Source organism: Cebus imitator, unplaced genomic scaffold (genome assembly GCF_001604975.1).
Source record: "Cebus imitator isolate Cc_AM_T3 unplaced genomic scaffold, Cebus_imitator-1.0 Scaffold0, whole genome shotgun sequence".
Taxonomy (NCBI): Eukaryota; Metazoa; Chordata; class Mammalia; order Primates; family Cebidae; genus Cebus; species Cebus imitator.
In genome coordinates this window covers 20119632-20138125 of record NW_016107315.1, presented here as the reverse complement: position 1 = coordinate 20138125, position 18494 = coordinate 20119632, and the positions used below count along the sequence as shown (strand labels likewise).

General features: G+C 55.3%; 1 protein-coding gene across 5 annotated transcripts; it reads left to right on the top strand.

The window, feature by feature from the left end:
* Positions 1–928: 928 nt before the first annotated feature.
* Positions 929–17316, top strand: ROBO3 (roundabout guidance receptor 3). Of its 5 annotated transcripts, XM_017523996.2 has the most exons (28): positions 929–1381; positions 4450–4776; positions 5090–5247; positions 5650–5770; positions 5867–6005; positions 6304–6431; positions 6706–6830; positions 8038–8209; positions 8531–8736; positions 8957–9038; positions 9343–9508; positions 9716–9882; positions 10366–10487; positions 10675–10900; positions 11123–11244; positions 11510–11681; positions 11829–12014; positions 12683–12706; positions 12790–12832; positions 13038–13177; positions 13451–13645; positions 13813–13951; positions 14116–14328; positions 14759–14910; positions 15040–15150; positions 15364–15525; positions 15988–16172; positions 17086–17316. In XM_017523996.2, the coding sequence occupies exons 1-28, from the start codon at positions 1225–1227 to the stop codon at positions 17095–17097; spliced, it is 4152 nt and encodes a 1383-aa protein (XP_017379485.1). In that variant the 5' UTR covers positions 929–1224; the 3' UTR covers positions 17098–17316. The 5 variants fall into 5 exon arrangements, with proteins under 5 accessions (XP_017379485.1, XP_037592419.1, XP_017379482.1 ...); XM_037736491.1 differs by lacking the exon at positions 929–1381 and having other exon boundaries at positions 4458–4776; positions 14116–14187; XM_017523993.2 differs by lacking the exons at positions 929–1381; positions 15364–15525 and having other exon boundaries at positions 4459–4776.
* The last annotated feature ends 1178 nt before the right edge of the window (positions 17317–18494 follow it).

Genomic DNA, 18494 nt, shown 5'->3' with positions numbered 1-18494 from the left:
CAATCAGCAGGGCCTTACCTCAGATTAGGAAAGCCAGGGCCTGGCTCTTTCCCTGACAATCCAAAGCCAGCTCTTGTCTAGGAAAGTGTGTTTGCCGGGGTGGGGACTGGGGAGGTCTTCAAGTAGAAAGAAATCTAGCAAAGTCAGAAGCAGACGGGGACTGGAAGTGGGACGTGGGAGTGGGGACACATGGTTTCCTTCTCGTCCCTCCGGTAAGGACGACTGTTAGCAGATTTGAACAGGTTTGCACGAATTTTGTATCAATGCCACATGCTTTTGCAAAAATAATATTATTCTCTTTGTTTTTGTCCTAGAATCCTTGGTTCCACTTCAGTCACCTCGGAAACGTAAAACATTTAATAAAAAATGTCAAAGCAGAGTAGTGTAAAAGTATTCAACCAAGTGAGAGTTGCCTGGCTTTCCCTGGGCTTTCAGCCCCCTACGCGAACTCTTAGATTAGGGCGTTTGAAGCAGGACTCCCTGGTCAGGGCGCGCCGCTCCATCCCGTGGCCTCCCCGCTGCAGACCAGAGGACCAGAAGGCAGAGAGGTGGACCCGTCATGGAATTCTCTTCCTACTCCCAACTCTTGCTGCAAACCACCCCAGTATCCTGCGCTTCCATTGCCAAACCCAGATACTTGGGAGGGAATGGAATGCAGAGCTTTGGCAACAAGGAGCATTGCTTGCGCTTTGCCTCAGTTTCCATAAGGTTCGGGAAAAGAGAGGACAGATTTCTAAAGTTCTAAAGTTGTCAGAAGGGCAGAGTCCGATACAGCCTCATCCCTCATCTTGGGTGCTTCGAGAAAGAAGGGAAAACCTCTTGCCGCCTCCAGAACTGAACGCGGGGCTCAGGGCGCGGGGCGGGGACTCCAACTCGCACGCTACTCTACTCTGGTCTCCTGCCGGGATAGTGACGGTAGGGGTGGGGATGGGAGGGCAGAGGGAGGCGGATTAATCCCTTAATTACGCCGTGATCGGCGTGGCACCTGCTTTCCGCCTGCCCAGCCCCCAGGGGACTCCGGCACTGGGGGGTGGAGAGAAGGACGAGGGAAGGAGGAGGGCACGAGGAGGCACCGACCGTACCCAGGCGTGCCGGCAGGAGAGCGGCACCGTGGCTGCGGCAGCGCGCAGAGGCTGTGGAGGGGCTTACGGTTCCCAGCCCACGGGTCTCAGACCCAGGGGCTGGGCCCCGAGCCCCCCACCCCGATCCCAGTTGAGTCGAGCCATGCTGCGCTACCTGCTGAAAACGCTGCTGCAGATGAACTTGTTCGCGGACTCTCTGGCCGGGGACATCTCCAACTCCAGCGAGCTGCTCTTGGGCTTCAACTCCTCTGTGGCGACGCTCAACCACACCCTGCTGCCCCCTGGCCATCCTCTCAACGGTGAGACCCTGCCTCTGGGGGATAAGGGATCCTGGGATGGGGATGAGGTGAGAAGGCGGCGTGGAAGGGAGGGAGAAGCGCTCCTGTCCCGAGGTCCAGGATTGAGCTGCGCCTCCCAGAGCCTCCCTGGGTCGTGGGGGCTAAGGGATAATTTGGAGCTTCCAGCACCTGAGTGAGGGTACCTGCGGGAGGTCGAGGGCTTGGGAGAAGATGACTACCGAGTCTTTTTACACCGCCCCCTCCCCCCTCCCCCCCCAAAAAAGCTCCCGCCCGCCCAAAGTGAGGAGAACAGTGGCTGGTGATGGGCAGGGAAGTCCGAGCGAAGAAAGGCTGGGGCCCAGCTCAGGGAGGGCAGAGGTGCGGGCATGGTCGCCCGCCCGCCTCGGCCAAGCCGGGTCACTCTGTGGCCCACCCAGGCAGCCGGTCTTCGGAACCTGAAGTTTCCCAAGAACTCACTTAGGACCAGAGAAAGCCAAACTGCTGGATGTGTTTGCTATGGAGAGGACAGGAGCGACTATCATTTTAAGAAAACTTAGAAGTTTGTCTTTCAGCGGCGGGACTCTCAGCCGGCCCACCCTGGCAGAGCTGCGGCGGGCGGGCGGAGCTGGCGGCGAGGTCGTTACCGCTAATTACGGTGATTAATAAATGACTGGGACAGCGCGCTCTCCCCTAGCGCCGCCCGGAAGCTGCGGGAGCCCGCAGCCCGCAGCCTGCGGAGAGGCCGGAGCGCGCCCCCTGCCGGCCTCGTCGGGAACCTTCGCTTTCCCGTACGCCTTCGCCGGTAGCGCCCTCCAGGTGCACGCGGTCCCCATCCCTCTGCCTGACCCACTCGAGATTAGTGACGAGCACTGTGCTGGGGACTCGAAGGTGGAGAGAAAGAAGCCCCGAGCAATATGTGTGTGTTTATGTGTGGGGCACATCAGGTGCTGAGGGAGGAACCCCAGAGCCTCATTAGCATGGCCGTTAGCTATTCATTAGGCTGCAGTGGAAGCATCTCCTGAGACCGGGAATGGCAGGGGGAAATTCCAGGGAAAGGGCGCCTGAAGCCGTGTCTACAGGAATTAGGCGGAAAGAGCCGACCAGAAGGGTGTGGTCCGTATGGCAGGAGTGGGGAGAAAGACGATGGGAGATGAGCCCGATTCTCCAACCTCTTGACCCTTCTAGATTCCCAGGAGGTTAAGCACAGACCCCTTTTCGCTGGCACACAGCAGAGCCCGTTTCTGTTCACCTAGCGAGTTTACAGAGTGTTTTCACCACACTTTGTCTCATCTAAGCTCGAAAACTAAGTGAGGTATGTAAGGAAGGTGTTGGCAGACAAATTTTGCCGCCGAGGAAGCGCATTTATAGAGTGAGTGGTGCCCTAACGGTCACAAAAGCATCATGAAGCAAAACGTAGCGATAACAGATCAAAGTTTATTTCCATTCCACCTGAGGGCTATACCAAGGGAAAACAAGAATATTGGGGCCTGGTAGAATCCGTTTCAGGTAGCGACTGTAGGAGCCAAGATCAGGTGCATATGCTGGGGAACACAAGCCCTTAATGGCCGAGTAGTGACATTTATCCCCCACGTAAATACATTATGGTCTTATAGCAACCCTATCGTTAAGCTCCCACATCACAAATAAAGAAACGAAGACTTAGAGAAGCTAAATAATGTGCCCAGCTTCTTACAGCTAGGAAGGGTCAAAGTCTGAGATTCCAGCCCTGGCTAATTCAACACCAACACCGGAGCTCTCAATCACTCCAGTGTTGCTCACCACGGGGTGTTCCAAAATTGGGAGTGGGATGAGATGGAGCAGAAGAGACTGGTGAAAAGCAGAGATTTCCATTTAGAAGAGAGGATATGGAGAAAATTACTCTCCCAAGTGGGACAGAAATCGATCTTCTTGACTTCAGGCAATTAAAATAAACTCCCCAGGACAGCGCCAGCACAGGTCAGCTGGTCCAGCTTTGTCTACAGCTTCCTCCCCCCAGGAGGGGAGAGAAATGAAACCCAATCTCACGTCTGGACTGGAAGCAGGAGGTTCCTGCAGATTTTGGGACAGGGTAGGAGGGGCAGGGGTAGGGCTAGGGGCCAGGGGCCAGAGCAGAAGCTTGAAGTGGTCCCTGGTTATTTGACACCAGATTATTCAAGGCTGCAGTGGCACCTACTGGCCGCCACGGGTTACAAATCCACTTTTGTTGGCTGGAGCGGGGCGGGGGCGCTGAGAGGCTCTGGGATCCAAAACAGTGCTGCAGAAGGTGAAACAGACCGAAATTTGCAGGCCAAGTGACAGGCAAGACAGAATATGTGAATGAACTGATCCGAGTGAACAGGGAAAACAGAAGAACATCAATCAGAATAACCCACTGGAAACTAAGCGCCTGTCAGGAAAAGGAGCTATACTAACATCTCTATTGCTATTTGCGTTCAGGTCCTGTGACTTCACAGGACCCCTGAAATGAAGCACGATTATCCGTGCTGTCCCTAAGAAGGACTTTGTGCTGACTCATAGAATCCAGGTTGACAGCCCCTTCTAGTCTCGGCCCTATCACTCACATCTTCCCTTTCATAACGGATCCCAGGCTGATCCACATTCCGAATTTTACTGGGCCGGGGCCTTGTTGAGGTCGAGAACCAATTGTTGGCTCCAGTGCACGGTTTATGGTCCTTTACTGAGCAAAGACGGTCTGTGAACCAGTGCAGGTGGGAAAGGAAAACCAATGGGTAGGAGGCTGGGGAGCGGTCTACTCGCCAAGCGGTGGTTCAGCCGCTTCCGCTTAAACTTGGCAGGAGAGGAGGTGCAGGCCTTTAGGTAATCCAGAAAGCCAGCCTAGAAGTTTGTGTCCTGATTCCTCTACTAACTCTCCTGTCTGTAGGCATCTTCTTTTGAGACCAAGAACGTGGAACGTCTGCCAATAAGGAGATATTGGAGCCTGCAGAGGGAGAGGGTAGGCAGGTGGGCACTGAGCTCCAGCAGAGAAGCATAGGAGATGGGACGACCAGAGGATTCTCTTTCCCTCTGGAGCCTCAATCTCTTCCCACAGTTTCCCGGTCTGAACGCTCTGCACCACCCGGTGTTCCCAGGGTCAAGGGTGGAACCGGAGGACGCTATGCCCCGCATTGTGGAGCAGCCGCCAGATCTGCTGGTCTCTCGAGGCGAGCCTGCCACGTTACCATGCCGCGCGGAGGGCCGGCCCCGACCCAACATTGAGTGGTACAAGAACGGAGCGCGTGTGGCCACTGTGCACGAGGACCCGCGCGCGCACCGCCTGCTGCTGCCCAGCGGCGCCCTCTTCTTCCCGCGCATCGTGCACGGGCGCCGCGCGCGGCCGGACGAGGGTATCTACACTTGCGTGGCTCGCAACTACCTGGGGGCAGCAGCGAGCAGAAACGCCTCGCTGGAAGTGGCAGGTGAGAGTCAGTTGATGGTCAGCTGGTTGCTTCCAGAGCCCGAGGGAGGTGGGAGGGCACTGGGCAATCAGAACCAGAACCAGTCCCAGGGACCTCAGCCCACTCAGCATCCTCCTTTGAGATCGCGACCTTTGGTCTCTAATGTCCATACCATAGCTAGAGAAGGAACTGGATCTGACTCCAGGCTGGTATTTTCCCGTCTGGGAACGAATTCTGGTCTGCGGTGATCAACCCCTTCCCAAGATAACACTGTCCTTGTGTCCTCAGCCAGTTATGTCACTCTACACCCTGCTTATTCCCCCCGCCCCCCCAGTCCTCCGCGATGATTTCCGGCAGTCTCCTGGGAACATGGTGGTGGCAGTGGGGGAGCCAGCAGTACTGGAATGCGTGCCCCCTCGCGGCCACCCGGAGCCTTCCGTGTCCTGGAGGAAGGACGGTGCAAGACTCAAGGAAGAGGAGGGAAGGATCACGGTGAGGGGCAAGATTATGGCTGTGGACCTGACGAGGGGAGGGGCCATAAGGTAGGGGTCTGGGACCAGGCTCAAAGGCTCAGGAAGGCCTGGGTCTAAGGGTCTTGGAGGTGACAAGGCTGGAGATTGAGATCAGGGCATTAGCTGACCAGAGATTAAGAGTCAGCTATACAGTAAGGGATAAGGAAGATGGAATTGATATTAAAAGGGGGATGGGGGCATGATGCTCCAGAAGCTCCCCATCTGATACGTGGGTCAACTTCCTTGGTCTTTATCAGCTTGGTGTGAGGATCAAATAAACTTTATACATATGCATATACACACATATACACCATAGATAATTATATATATATGTATGCCGTGATAGCTGAAAAGGACCAAAGTTGCCATTATTACTCTGCAGATCCGTGGAGGGAAGCTGATGATGTCACATACACTCAAGAGTGATGCAGGGATGTATGTGTGCGTGGCCTCCAACATGGCAGGAGAACGGGAGAGTGCACCAGCTGAAGTCGTGGTACTGGGTAGGCACAGGGAATTTTGAAGTTATGGGAGCAGGCGGCCTGGAGAGTAAGCAGCTGTGCAGACACCCTGACTGTGCATTCACTGCCATTCCATAGAGCGTCCCTCATTCCTGCGCAGACCAGTGAATCAGGTGGTCCTGGCTGATGCGCCTGTGAATTTCCTATGTGAGGTGAAGGGGGATCCCCCACCTCATCTAAGCTGGCGCAAGGAGGATGGGGAACTGCCCACAGGCAGGTGAGAGGCCTCCTTCTGCCGGTAGGAAAACCCAACCTGATCAAGAGACTATTCTGCCCTAGAAAACTGGAAGGCAGGCACATTCTCGCTTGAGAGCACAGAGAAGTCTGTTCCCTAGAGCCTGTGGCCCCAGTCCTATCCAGTTTCCCACATCCATTGATGGGTCCATGGGTAACCAGCTTCTGCCCCTGCTGGGTCCTGCCTCTCTTTATGTACCCTGACCCTGGTGACTGTCCTGGGGGAGAGAGAAGGGGTCTGTAGCTGTAGCCAACCCAGCCTGGGGTGTGGAGTGGAGCAGGTATGAGATCCGGAGTGACCACAGCCTTTGGATTGGGCATGTGAGTGCCGAAGATGAGGGAACGTACACCTGTGTGGCGGAGAACAGTGTGGGCCGCGCTGAAGCATCTGGATCCCTCAGTGTTCACGGTGAGGGCTGTACTGAGGACTGCCTGCAGCAGGGATGGTAGGAGGGAAGAAGGAAGATATCTGGCAGGAGACTGGGGGAGAAAGGGCAGAGCAGGACATGTGGGTGGGATACCTGAGACTTCTGCAAGGAGTCGGAGGAGAATGCTAAACAGGCTGAGCAGGAAGAGATGGATATCTTAGCTCGATACACTTAAGCTAAGCGGGAGCTTCTCTCTCCTGTTCCCTTCCTAGTTCCTCTGACTCCCTGTTCCTTTATCTCGCTTTCTCTTCCCAGTCCCACCCCAGTTGGTGACCCAGCCCCAGGACCAGATGGCAGCTCCTGGAGACAGCGTGGCTTTCCAGTGCGAGACCAAAGGAAACCCCCCACCTGCCATCTTCTGGCAGAAGGAGGGGAGTCAGGTGGGTGGCCATCTTCAAGGAGCTTCCCATCAGCCTTCCTCTGCGGTTCAACTTCCCTTCCTCTGCATTCTGCAAACTTCTCTCTGGGGCTTCTGTTTTATCTTTGGGAGTCCCCAGAAACCCTTGCAGATTATTTGAGAGGATTAAATAAGATGATGAATATAAAAGGCCTGGAACACACTGGGACACTTTGTAATAAATGATAATAATACATTTAGGCGGTAGAGAACAGTCCTGGATAGTAAGTTTCTTAGAGAATCTGTTTCGGGCAAGGCTATCCTGAGAAATAAACTCAACTTATTTCTCCTCCCTTAGACCCCTTGGGCTTTGGCTTTGGGCATACACTGCTCTGGAAACAGTATTGAACCAAAGCTGCTCAGGCTAGAAAATTACTTGCTCTTCTATTTATAATAGCCGCAAGGGACTTTCACAAGGGAGAGCTCACAGTCATCCCTTTTGAACCTTGCAAACAAATCTCAGAATCCAGAAGCGGAATGAACATTAACTGAAGTTGCAACATAAATGACTCTCTAAAGGAAGGGTGAGAATTTTGCTACTGGAGACAGGATCAGTAAAATAAAATAAGTATTATTAGCTCCACTCTGCCGGAAAACCAGGCAACCTGCTACCTCATTCCAAATCCACAGCCACAGTTTTTTTTTTTTTTTAACATCTTTTCTAGCACCTGGGACTGTTGCATTCTAATTAGATTCTCACATGAATAAAAGCGGTGATGGTTAGTAGGGGGTGGAGCAAGTATTAGTCAGGGTCTCAGCATGGTGCTATTTATCCTGAGACCCAAACCTGCTTCCCTACCTAATCTAATGAAAACTGTTAAAGCCAGGAAGAAGATGAATGTGTTTACCACAACGTGTTAAAAGACTTTCATATGATTACTTCATGTGATCTTTATAACTATCCTCTAAGAGTCAAATTTGGGGAAATTTGGGCTCAGACAGGTTAAATAGCTTGTTTCCCAACTAGTAAGCCACAGAGCTGGGAAGTAGACTATGAAATTGTCTAATAACATCCCCTGATTGTTTGTGAATAAACTTAACTACTTTGCCCAAGTTCACATCACTGCTGGAGACAGAGACTGAACTAGAATCTTAGAAATTCTCTGGATTTTGAGATTGATGGGAACGGGGACCTCCCCCTGGCCAGCTGCCTGCTCATTCCCTACCCTGGTTCCTTGCTCTGTCCCCAGGTCCTGCTTTTCCCCAGTCAATCACTTCAGCCGACAGGGCGCTTCTCAGTCTCTCCAAGAGGCCAACTCAACATCACTGCGGTGCAGCGTGGGGATGCGGGGTACTACGTGTGCCAGGCTGTCAGTGTGGCTGGCAGCATCCTGGCCAAGGCCCAGCTGGAGGTAAAAGGAGGTACGTGCCCATGGAGATAGGGCTGGATCCATGGCTTGGAAGGAAATAATGGCCTAAAGTGATGTGCTTCTCTTGGAGTCTATATACGATGTCTGCAAGAGGAGGGGTATGTTCTTGAGACATGTCCTCAAAGTTTGGAAACCAGCAACAGAAACCACTAATAGATGGCTGTTCCCGGGCAGAGACTAGATGATTCTCAAAGCCCCCTCTGATCACCAGAAGTTTCAGGGGGTGGGGGAGGGAGGGCAAAGGAGCAGAGAATAAGGACAAGAGGCTGGCTGCCTGGCCTCCCCTGAGGTGCACACGTTCTTCCTCTCTCAGCCTCCTTGGATGGGCTGCCTCCTGTCATTCTCCAGGGACCAGCCAATCAGACACTGGTGCTTGGCTCCTCTGTGTGGCTGCCATGCAGAGTGACTGGTAACCCTCAACCTAGTGTCCAATGGAAGAAGGATGGGCAGTGGTTGCAGGGGGATGGCCTTCACTTAAAGCCAATGGCCAACGGTACCCTGTACATCACCAATGTGCAGGTGAGTGTCACCCTTGGGGCCCTAGTAGTTGAGAATGGCTAATTTCTCCATGTTCCCTACACAAGTAAGTACCCACTGGGCCTGTAACCCCATCTTTGCCCCTCTGTCCTCTCAGAGCACCTAGTGTCCAATGTCTTCCCAACCTTCTGCTACCCGCCTCCACCCCCTCACTGGACCTTACTCCACTCCCAGTTTGCCAGTGCTCTGCCCTCTCTTACAGGAGATGGACATGGGCTTCTACAGCTGTGTGGCCAAGAGTTCCACAGGGGAAGCCACCTGGAGTGGCGGGCTTAAGATGCGGGGTGAGTTTTTTCTTTGTTCTTTTGTTTTGATCACACCTTCCTCCAAACCTGCATTGAAAAGTAGTCAATATCTCCTCAAACTCCGGGACTAACTTTATCTCAAAATGTCATGGTCATGGTGGTGAGGATGAGGAGGACAGTAGTGGTGCCCACAGGAGGCAGATGTGAGTAGGGGTTGGTACGCTATCGCCCACTCTGACCATCACCACTGCTCAGAGCTCCACATCTCCTCTGGAAAGGAGACAGTTTACGCTAGGATCATCCTTTCCCTATCCTTCTACTTAAAGATTATCTCCCACTGCAGAAGATTGGGGAGTATCACCAGACCCCCCTACAGAACCCAGTACCCCTCCGGGGCCTCCCTCTCAGCCAGTGGTCACTGAGATCACCAAGAACAGCATTACCCTGACCTGGAAGCCCAACCCACAGACTGGGGCTGCAGTCACATCCTATGTGATAGAGGCCTTCAGGTATGGAGAAAGTTCTGAATGTCAACCTGGAGAGTGAAAAGGAGGGGATCCTATGCCCTGAGAGTCTTTGCTATAGTGAGGTGGGATTCTCCAATACCCTCTCCCAAGGCAAAGACAAAATGGTGGTCCATAGAGAGCAGATGACATGGAGTAGACAGGTTGGGAATTCCTGGCTTAGACAACCCTGTCATCTCCTTCTTGTTGTAGCCAAGCAGCTGGCAACACGTGGCGTACTGTGGCAGATAGCGTGCAGCTGGAAACACACACAGTCAGCGGTCTGCAGCCCAATACCATCTACCTGTTTCTGGTTCGAGCAGTGGGATCCTGGGGCCTCAGTGAGCCCAGCCCCGTCTCTGAGCCTGTTCGTACACAGGGTAAGGTCAGAGTCCCTGGGCTCATGAGCATGAAATGTACATCACAGAGCATCCCTCTCCCCGAAAACCATGACATCATGGCAGTTCATAAAGTTCTTTCCTGCTATGCCAGGTCTATACTGGTGCCCTGGCCTGGAATAGGAGAACATATTTGCCTTTCTCATAGAAGAGACAAGGGAGGAAGAAGGCAGGGAAAGGGGAGGAGGGAAGAAGGAACGAGAGAGAGGTATTCATTCATTTTAGCAGCTTCTGACTTCTGAGCCTGTTAGAGATGAGGAACCGGGCCTTTAAAGGATGCATGTGTAGCTATGCTAGCTGGACACCAGGCCCATGTCTGGAAGGTATTTCCCTGGCCATCCCCCTCCTGACTGTGGGTGTGCTCTGGAGTACTAAGTGGAGCAGGGGAGGTAGGACACGAGCACACTCTCAGCCCCATCTCCTTAGCCCTGGCAGCCTCTGCTGAGTGGGTTCTTTGGCCAACAGACAGCAGCCCCTCTAGGCCAGTGGAGGACCCATGGAGAGGCCAGCAGGGACTGGCTGAAGTGGCTGTGCACATGCAGGAGCCCATAGTCCTGGGACCCCGAACCCTGCAGGTGTCCTGGACTGTGAGTGTGTATGGGGAAGAGCTTCGGGGTGGGGATGATAATGAGGCACATGAGCGCCTCCAAGAGTGAGTATGGGAGAGTGGGAGGTGAGTGGCTGGGGACTGGCACGAGAGGACGAGGGGCTGGTCCTGGAGGGCCTGTGTGGCCCCAGCCTCCCCTTCTGGTGTGCCTTGTCCTGTCTCCACAGGTGGATGGCCCAGTCCAGCTGGTGCAAGGTTTCCGGGTATATTGGAGGGTAGTGGGCCCTGACGGAGGAAGCTGGACAGTGCTGGACCTACAGTCCCCAAGCCAACAAAGTACTGTGCTAAGAGGACTTCCTCCAGGGGCCCAAATCCAGATCAAGGTGCAAGCCCAAGGCCAGGCAGGGCTGGGGGCCGAAAGCCTCTCTGTGACCAGGAGCATTCCTGAGGAGGGTAAGGAGGGCCACCAAACGGATGGACAAGAGGGAAGAAGGGGTGGGGGTGGAGATGGAGGGGGGATGAAAATTTGCAGGAGGAGAGCAGGGCGAGTGGGTGGGAAGGAGAAATGCCTCTCAGTTCCCTAAGATGTTAGAACAGGGAGGGGAATGTTGGGGCAGGAGGGGCAGCTTGCAATGACTATTTGTGTCCTTCTCACCATGCTCCACCCTGGCCCAGCCCCCAGTGGCCCCCCCCAGGGAGTGGCGGTGGCCTTGGGGGGTGATGGCAACAGCAATATCACTGTGTCCTGGGAACCTCCACTCCCCTCCCAGCAAAATGGAGTCATCACGGAATACCAGGTACAGGGATAGAGAAGGGACTGGATGGGAGGGCCAGCCAAGAGGGAGAGGGAGGACCCAGCGGCTAGAATTAGGGTGGAGGAAATCCTTTATAGGTCTGGCTTTAGGGCTGCGGGTGAGTTTAGGGGAGAGGAGAGAAGTTTCTGAGTATTGCTTCCAGGTTGAATTACATCTGTCTAAGACTCCTCTACCATTGGAGCCTTAAGTTTCCCGTGAGGCTAAGAATCCCATTTCTGACTCAAAATCCGGGACTCGGACTCCCTAGATCTGGTGCCTGGGCAATGAGAGCCGCTTCCACCTCAATCGGTCTGCAGCAGGCCGGGCACGCTCCGTGATGCTCCGAGGACTGGTGCCCGGTCTCCTCTATCGAACCCTGGTAGCGGCGGCCACCAGCGCTGGCGTGGGCGTGGCCAGTGCCCCGGTGCTGGTGCAGCTGCGTGAGTCCACTCGACCGCACCACTGGGGATCTTGGCGGGGCGGGGCAAGACCCCCATTGGGGTAGCCGTGCCTGCGGGGTCGGGAATGACCGTTTCCCAGTTCCAGGGTTTCGCACCCCTCCTCCCCTCATCTCTCTAACCCCACAGCGTCCCCCTCGGACCTGGAGCCCGAGCTGGAGGTGGGCGCGGGGCTGGCGGAGCGGCTGGCGAGGGTGCTGCGGGAGCCCGCCTTCCTCGCGGGCAGTGGCGCCGCCTGCGGGGCGCTGCTGCTCGGGCTCTGCGCCGCCCTCTACCGGCGCCGGAAACAGCGCAAAGAGCTCAGCCACTACACGGGTGAGCGCCCGGCCTCGGAGCGGACGGAGCCTGGACGGAGCCAGGCGGGCCATGGGGAGGGGCAGGGGCTTTGCCGCCGGCGAGTGAGGACCGGGTCGGCAGGAAGGGGTGACATCTGAAGTTCAGTTTCTTGGGTAGGGGCGGGATACGCGGGGCGGCGCGAGGAGCTGCTAGGACTGGGGAGAGGGGCGGGCCAAGACGGGGCGGGACCTGGATCTGGGGAGACCCGTGACGTTTGTCTCTAAGACGCCGCAAGGAGGCCAGGCTGGTTCGGGGAAGTTCCAGGACGGATCCATGGGCGGGGGCGGGGCCTGGCGAGAGGGGTGTGGCCAGGATCCCAGGCAGGGTCTGGATGGAAAGGCGGGGCCCGCTGACAGGAGGCGACCTGAGTTTTGCTACTCCCTAGTAAGGGACGTCTCTGGAGAGATTCTGAGGTGTCTGAGGTCAGTGGTTTTCAATCCTGGTTGGCTAAACATAGGAATCACCTGGGGAGCTTGAGAAAAATATCGATACCTGAATCCCATTCCCCAGAAATTCTGATGAAATCGATCCAGGGTGCAGCCTGAGTGGTGGAACTGGGACCGGGGCCGAGGAGTGGACAAGTATAGGGGTATTTCTGACCCTTTTCATTTCCCCTCTTTTTTCTCCCACGGGTTCCTTTCTGGAAGCCTCTTTTGCCTACACACCGGCAGGTAAGCCATCTCTGCCCTAGTGGGGTTCAGACCCCCCCAGGACAGGCCCTTCTATCACTTATTCTCCCCCTCATCTTCCTCAGTGTCCTTCCCGCACTCAGAGGGCCTGTCTGGAGCCAGTTCCAGGTAATTATCTTAGCCCATCCCTCCAGGATGACCTCCACCGAGAAGCCTTCTTCCGCCCGGCTACCGCCCCAGGTGGAGGGAGCATGGCCACCTCCCACCCCAACACCACCGCCACTGTCCTGCGACTCCCGAATATCGCCACCTCCCTTTCCTTTGCTGGCCACTTCAGGCTCTCCGTCCACAACTCTCACCTGCTCTCCCTCAGGCCACCCATGGGCCTTGGTCCCGCCCCCTACCCATGGCTGGCAGATTCGTGGCCCCACCCATCTCGAAGCCCCTCGGCCCAGGAACCCAGAGGAAGCTGCTGCCCCAGCAATCCTGACCCGGAAGACAGATATTACAATGGTGAGTTCTCATTCCCTCACCTGGCTTCAGTGCACCTCTCCCTACCTACTGGGGCAAACTGAAGGGCGCCCGGGAGCCCGGTCTCTCTGAGGTTGGTCAGTCTCTGGGGAGGATGTGAGCTGGGGGAGCCTCTCTGACCTGCCTCCACCCTGGTTTAGGATGTAAGTCTTGTGTGGGAGAAGAAGTTGATCCCGTGGGATCTTCTTTGGCCCTCCATTCTGTTGTCCTGTTTTTCTGTCTCTGGCCCCGGGCTTCCCTCTTTCTTCTCTGCAGAAGCAGGAATCTCCCTGTATCTGGCTCAGACCGCCCGGGGCACGGGTGCCCCTGGAGAGGGTCCTGTCTACAGCACCATTGACCCAGCGGGGGAGGAGCTGCAGACCTTCCACGGGGGCTTCCCTCAACATCCCTCCGGGGATCCGGGCCCCTGGAGCCAGTACGCTCCCCCAGAGTGGAGCCAGGGGGACAGTGGTATGAGTCCAACTCCTGAAACCCCGTTTAGCCCTGACCGGGGTAAGGTATCCCCAAAGAGGATCCTCCTCCCTGACCCACTGGCACCTAGCCCAGCACTTCTGACCCATCTCTTCTCTGGCTCTTTCCTGCCTGTTCTCTGGGTGTCCCCATCCTATTCTCCTCAGGAGCAAGGGGAGGCAAAGTGAAGCTTCTGGGGAAACCTGTGCAGATGCCCTCTCTGAACTGGCCAGAAGCCCTGCCCCCACCTCCCCCTTCCTGTGAACTGAGCTGCCTAGAGGGACCTGAGGAGGAGCTGGAGGGCAGGTAGGATGCTCCTTGCTTCGAGGCCCACACACCTACGGCCAGACCAAGGGCTCGTGGAGGGTGCAGAGACACAGGCAGAGGAAGGGAGGGGACGGCAGGAAGGCCAAAGGGAAGGTGTGGAAGCAACTCAGCCCTTCCCTTTTCTCTTGCCTCTTTGCCCCCAGCTCAGAGCAAGAGGAGTGGTGCCCGCCGATGCCTGAGAGAAGCCACCTGACGGAGCCCAGCTCTAGTGGAGGGTGCCTGGTCACTCCATCCCGAAGGGGAACTCCCTCTCCCACACCCTCCTATGGACAGCAGTCCACAGCCACTCTTACCCCCTCGCCTCCTGACCCTCCCCAGCCCCCCACTGACATGCCCCATCTCCATCAGATGCCCAGGTAGGGAGGTATATAGGACCTCACTCATTGCAAGCAAGCCCTCTATACATATCTACTCAGTGGATGACTGAATGGGTGGATGGATGGATGGATGGATGGGTGGACGGATGGGTGGACCTAGGGTACAGAGGTCTCAGGGGTACAGAGGTCTCAGGGCTGTGTCAGGTGGAAGTGTAATTTGGGCAGGAATATGGAGGCTGACAAGATCTCTCATGCCCATCAAACTGTCCCTCGCTGGAGTGGTCTGCAAGCTTCCTGAGACATTTCAGATATGGCTCTCCTCATGCTTCTCTGGCTTGGGAAGACTTAATGGGCAGATGGGTTGTGTCTTGTTCATCTGTTAGGCTGAGTGTCTAGTGCAGTGCCTGGCACATAGTCAGCACTTGGTTTTTGTAGAAGGAACAGTTGCTGAGGCCTCATGTCATTGCAGGAGGGTGCCCCTTGGGCCGACTTCCCCTCTCAGTGTATCCCAGCCCATGCTGGGGAACCATGAAGGGAGGCCTGCTGGCTCAGGTGCTGGCCCTGCTGCCTCGTCTCACCTCAGCCCCAGCCCTGCCCCTAGCACAGCCAGCAGTGCCCCAGGTGAGTCTGTACAACCTCCTTTTACCCCCCCCCCGCCCACCTCCTCCAGTGCTTGCTTTCCCTTCATCCTTAGACCCCTTCCTGAACTTTGCCCTTACCCATTCCTCTTCCTGTCTCCTAACCCTACAGGCAGAACCTGGCAGGGGCATGGGGAGATGACTCCCCCACTTCAAGGACCCCGTACTCGAATCCGGAAGAAACCCAAGGCTCTTCCCTACAGGAGGGAGAACAGTCCTGGCGGTGAGGGGACATGAGCCTGGGAGATGGAGACAGTAGTTGTTGGGGGGGACAGGCAGGAAACCAAGAGTAAACTCTGGGGGCTGGAGGAGGGAGCAGGTAAACCCCAATCATGGGCTGTTCATTGGTAGCCTCCTGGTGGCAGGGAATGCAGGTGAGAGAAAGATTAGTGACAGGAGCAGCAGGAGGCTCTGCTGAAAACAGCTCCCTCCCCAGACTTGCCCCCACCACCCTTGCCGCCGCCAGAGGAAGAGGCAAGCTGGGCCCTAGGGCTGAGGGCAGCAGGCAGCATGTCCTCCCTGGAGCGGGAGCACAGTGGGGAGAGGAGCGTGGTGCCAGCAGTGCCCCTGGTGGCCCAGCGGGGGCCCCACCCAGATGGTAAGCAGGGCCAGGGCAGGCAGGAGGGCTGCTGCCACAGGAGATGGTAAGCTTTAGGACCCAGGGCTGATAGTAGGGCAGACAGCTCAACCCTCCCTTTAGTTACATTCATGCATTTGATCCACATCAAACTCCCCTGTCTCTCTAGTTCTCTCTGAGCACAATCCCCTGAAGTCCCAGGTTGCATTCATTCCCAGGACAGAAGCCCAGATGAGAGGAGTGGGGTCTAGGTGCGCTCTCCCTGCTCCCCGCAAGTCTCCCTCTGCTTGGAGGCGTCCTCACAGTTTTCTGAGCACCTGTTATGTCAAGGCCATGTGCTGCTCCTCAGCCCCAGGCTGGCTAAGCCTGGTGCCTGCCCTTCGTCTTCTTCCAGCTCTGGGCTTGTGGTCAGGGCAGTAGGGTGGATGACAGGGAAGTACTACTCCCTGCCTGCACCTGGCTGCCTTCCCTCTTGTGCTGCAGAAGAGGCCTGGCTCCTGTACAGCAGACCAAGCTTCCTGTCCCGAGGCCAGGGCACCAGCACCTGTTCCACTGCCGGCAGCAACTCTTCCAGGGGCTCCAGCAGCTCTAGGGGCTCCTGGGGCCCTGGCCGGAGCCGGAGTCAGAGCCGGAGCCAGAGCCAAAGGCCTGGACAGAAACGCCGAGAGGTAGGGGCTACAGATTGCAGAAAAATGAGATTAGTGGCCAGGCACAGTGGCTCATGCCTGTAATCCCAGCACTTTGGGAGGTGGAGGCGGGTGGATCACGAGGTCAGAAGATTGAGACCATCTTGGCTAACATGGTGAAACCTCGTCTCTACGAAAACACAAAAAATTAGCTGGGTGTGGTACGTGCCTGTAGTCCCAGTTACTTGGGAGGCTGAGGCAAGGGACTCCCTTGAACCTGGGAGATGGAGGTTGCAGTGACCTGAGATCTTGCCACTGCACTCCAGCCTGGTGACAGAGTGAGACACCGTCTCAAAAAAAAAAAAGAAATGAGGGCAGAGGACTAGGGAACGGTGGACCAATGGGTGATGGAAAATAGGAAGGTAGGAAAGGCTTGTGGAGGAGTGTCAAAAAGAGGGGATTGAGAGGGGGAGGGGGAGGGAGGAACCCTGTAGAAGTGACAAGGGGGCTGGGCGTTGTGGCTCACACCTGTAATCCCAGCACTTTGGGAGACCAAGGCAGGCAGATCCCTTGAGCTCAGGAGTTTGAGACTAGCCTGGGCAACATGGTGAAATCCCATTTCTACACAAAATACAAAATTAGCTGGGCATGGTGGCATGCTCCTGTAGTCACCACAAGAGGCTTGAGGTGAGAGGATCAGGTGAGCCTGGGAGGTCAAGGCTACAGTGAGCCATGATCACACCACTACTTTCCAGCCTGGGCTACAGAGTGAGACCCAGTCTCAAACAAGCAAACAAAACACAAAAGAAATGAAGAGGGATGAGGACAAGATGACACATAACAGAGGAGTCTGGGCTCTCCTCCGTAGGAGAACTGGGTTAGGAGAATGCCTGAGCCCCTCCTGGACTTGTTTGCCCTGGGCTGGGAAACAGCATCTCTCTCTCTCTGCCCCTAGGAACCAAGATGACCCTTGTTGGGGCACTGAGAATATCAGGAATGCCACGGGGAAGGGGAGTAGGCATGTCTCTTCCCTCCCAGCAGTGATGAGTGGGGTTTCTGAAGCCCTTTGGTTTCCATGATTTCAATTGGCTGAGAAGGCAGAGAGCTAGCTTTTCCCTTTCTTTCTCTTTTTACCTGAGACTTGTTTATAAAAAAGAAAACAATAAAAAGAGTCTGATCAGAGCCCGGGGCCCTGTTTGTCTGGTTCTGTGCAGAAGGTTGGGAAGAAGGGGACTGCAAGGGCCTGTATATCAACACACACTGGTAGCTTCTGCTTCCCTTTCCACTCTGTCAAAAGCACTAAGTTAGGCCAGGCACAATGGCTCACACCTGTAATCCCAGCACTTTGGGAGGCTGAAGCAGGAGGATCACTTGAGCCCAGGAGTTTGAGACCAGCCTGGGCAATCTAGCAAGACTTTGTGTCCACACACACAATAAATAAATAAATAAGCCAGGTACAGTTGTGTGCACCTGTGATCCTAGCTACTTGGGAAGCTGACGCAGTAGGATTGTCTGAACCCAGGTGTTGGAGGTTACAGTGAGCTATTGTGCCACGGTACTCCTTCCTGGGTGACAGAGTGAGACCCTATCACAAACAAACAAACGCTAGGTGTCGACTGACCTGTTCTGCTTCCTAAGGGAGTAAGGAGCCCACTGTCCCGGAGTTACAACCATAGAGACTTTCCAGTTGCCCAGTAATAAGACACATGTTCCACTTTTGGAAGATCGACCAGGCCCTTCTTTAGTGCTCTCCTCTGGGGTTTGTCTACTTTCCCACAAGGAAATACACCTCTCACAAACAATTATCTGGAAAAATTCAAAGAAAGAGGAGCTTATGGGAGAAACCCCAGGCAAGAAGGAAGAGCATGCTTCTTCAAACCCTCTGACTCCATCACAGAGGGTATGCTGCAGATGGGCACCTCTTGGTAGGCCCAGAGGAGATTGGGTTGACGGGCGCAGGACTGTTAAGAATGTTTTGGTGTTGAATGCTGTGGTCCTTGTCACCTGCTGCCCCGCATCCCGAGTACTCACTGGTGACCTGAGGTTTTGTTCCTTCTTGCTTGCTCTACCCTCGACTCAGTGACTTCTCTGGACTCTCTGGGCTTGGCGGCTGCCCTCCAGGTCCAGGCCCTGACCTCATCTGCCCCTTTGGCATATGTGTCTACAAATCTCTCTTTTCCCTTCAGTCTGACAAACAGGGTTGGAATGTTTTCAAAAAGAATTTTACCAGGAAGCTAAAAAGAAAAGAAAAAAAATACAGAGAAACCGATGTATATGTGGAGTACTGATTCTTCCTCCTGAGATCACAAAAATCCAGCCCAGACTGGCCTGATTAACGTGGCTCAGGAAGCCCCCAGTCCCCAT

Coding starts and splice junctions, on each gene's coding strand:
- ROBO3 (XM_017523996.2), top strand. CDS start 1,225: ATGCTGCGCTACCTGCTGAAAACGCTGCTGCAGATGAACTTGTTCGCG. Junction 12,833..13,037: donor CTGTCTGGAGCCAGTTCCAG/GTAATTATCTTA, acceptor GCTCTCCCTCAG/GCCACCCATGGGCCTTGGTC. Junction 14,329..14,758: donor CATCTCCATCAGATGCCCAG/GTAGGGAGGTAT, acceptor ATGTCATTGCAG/GAGGGTGCCCCTTGGGCCGA.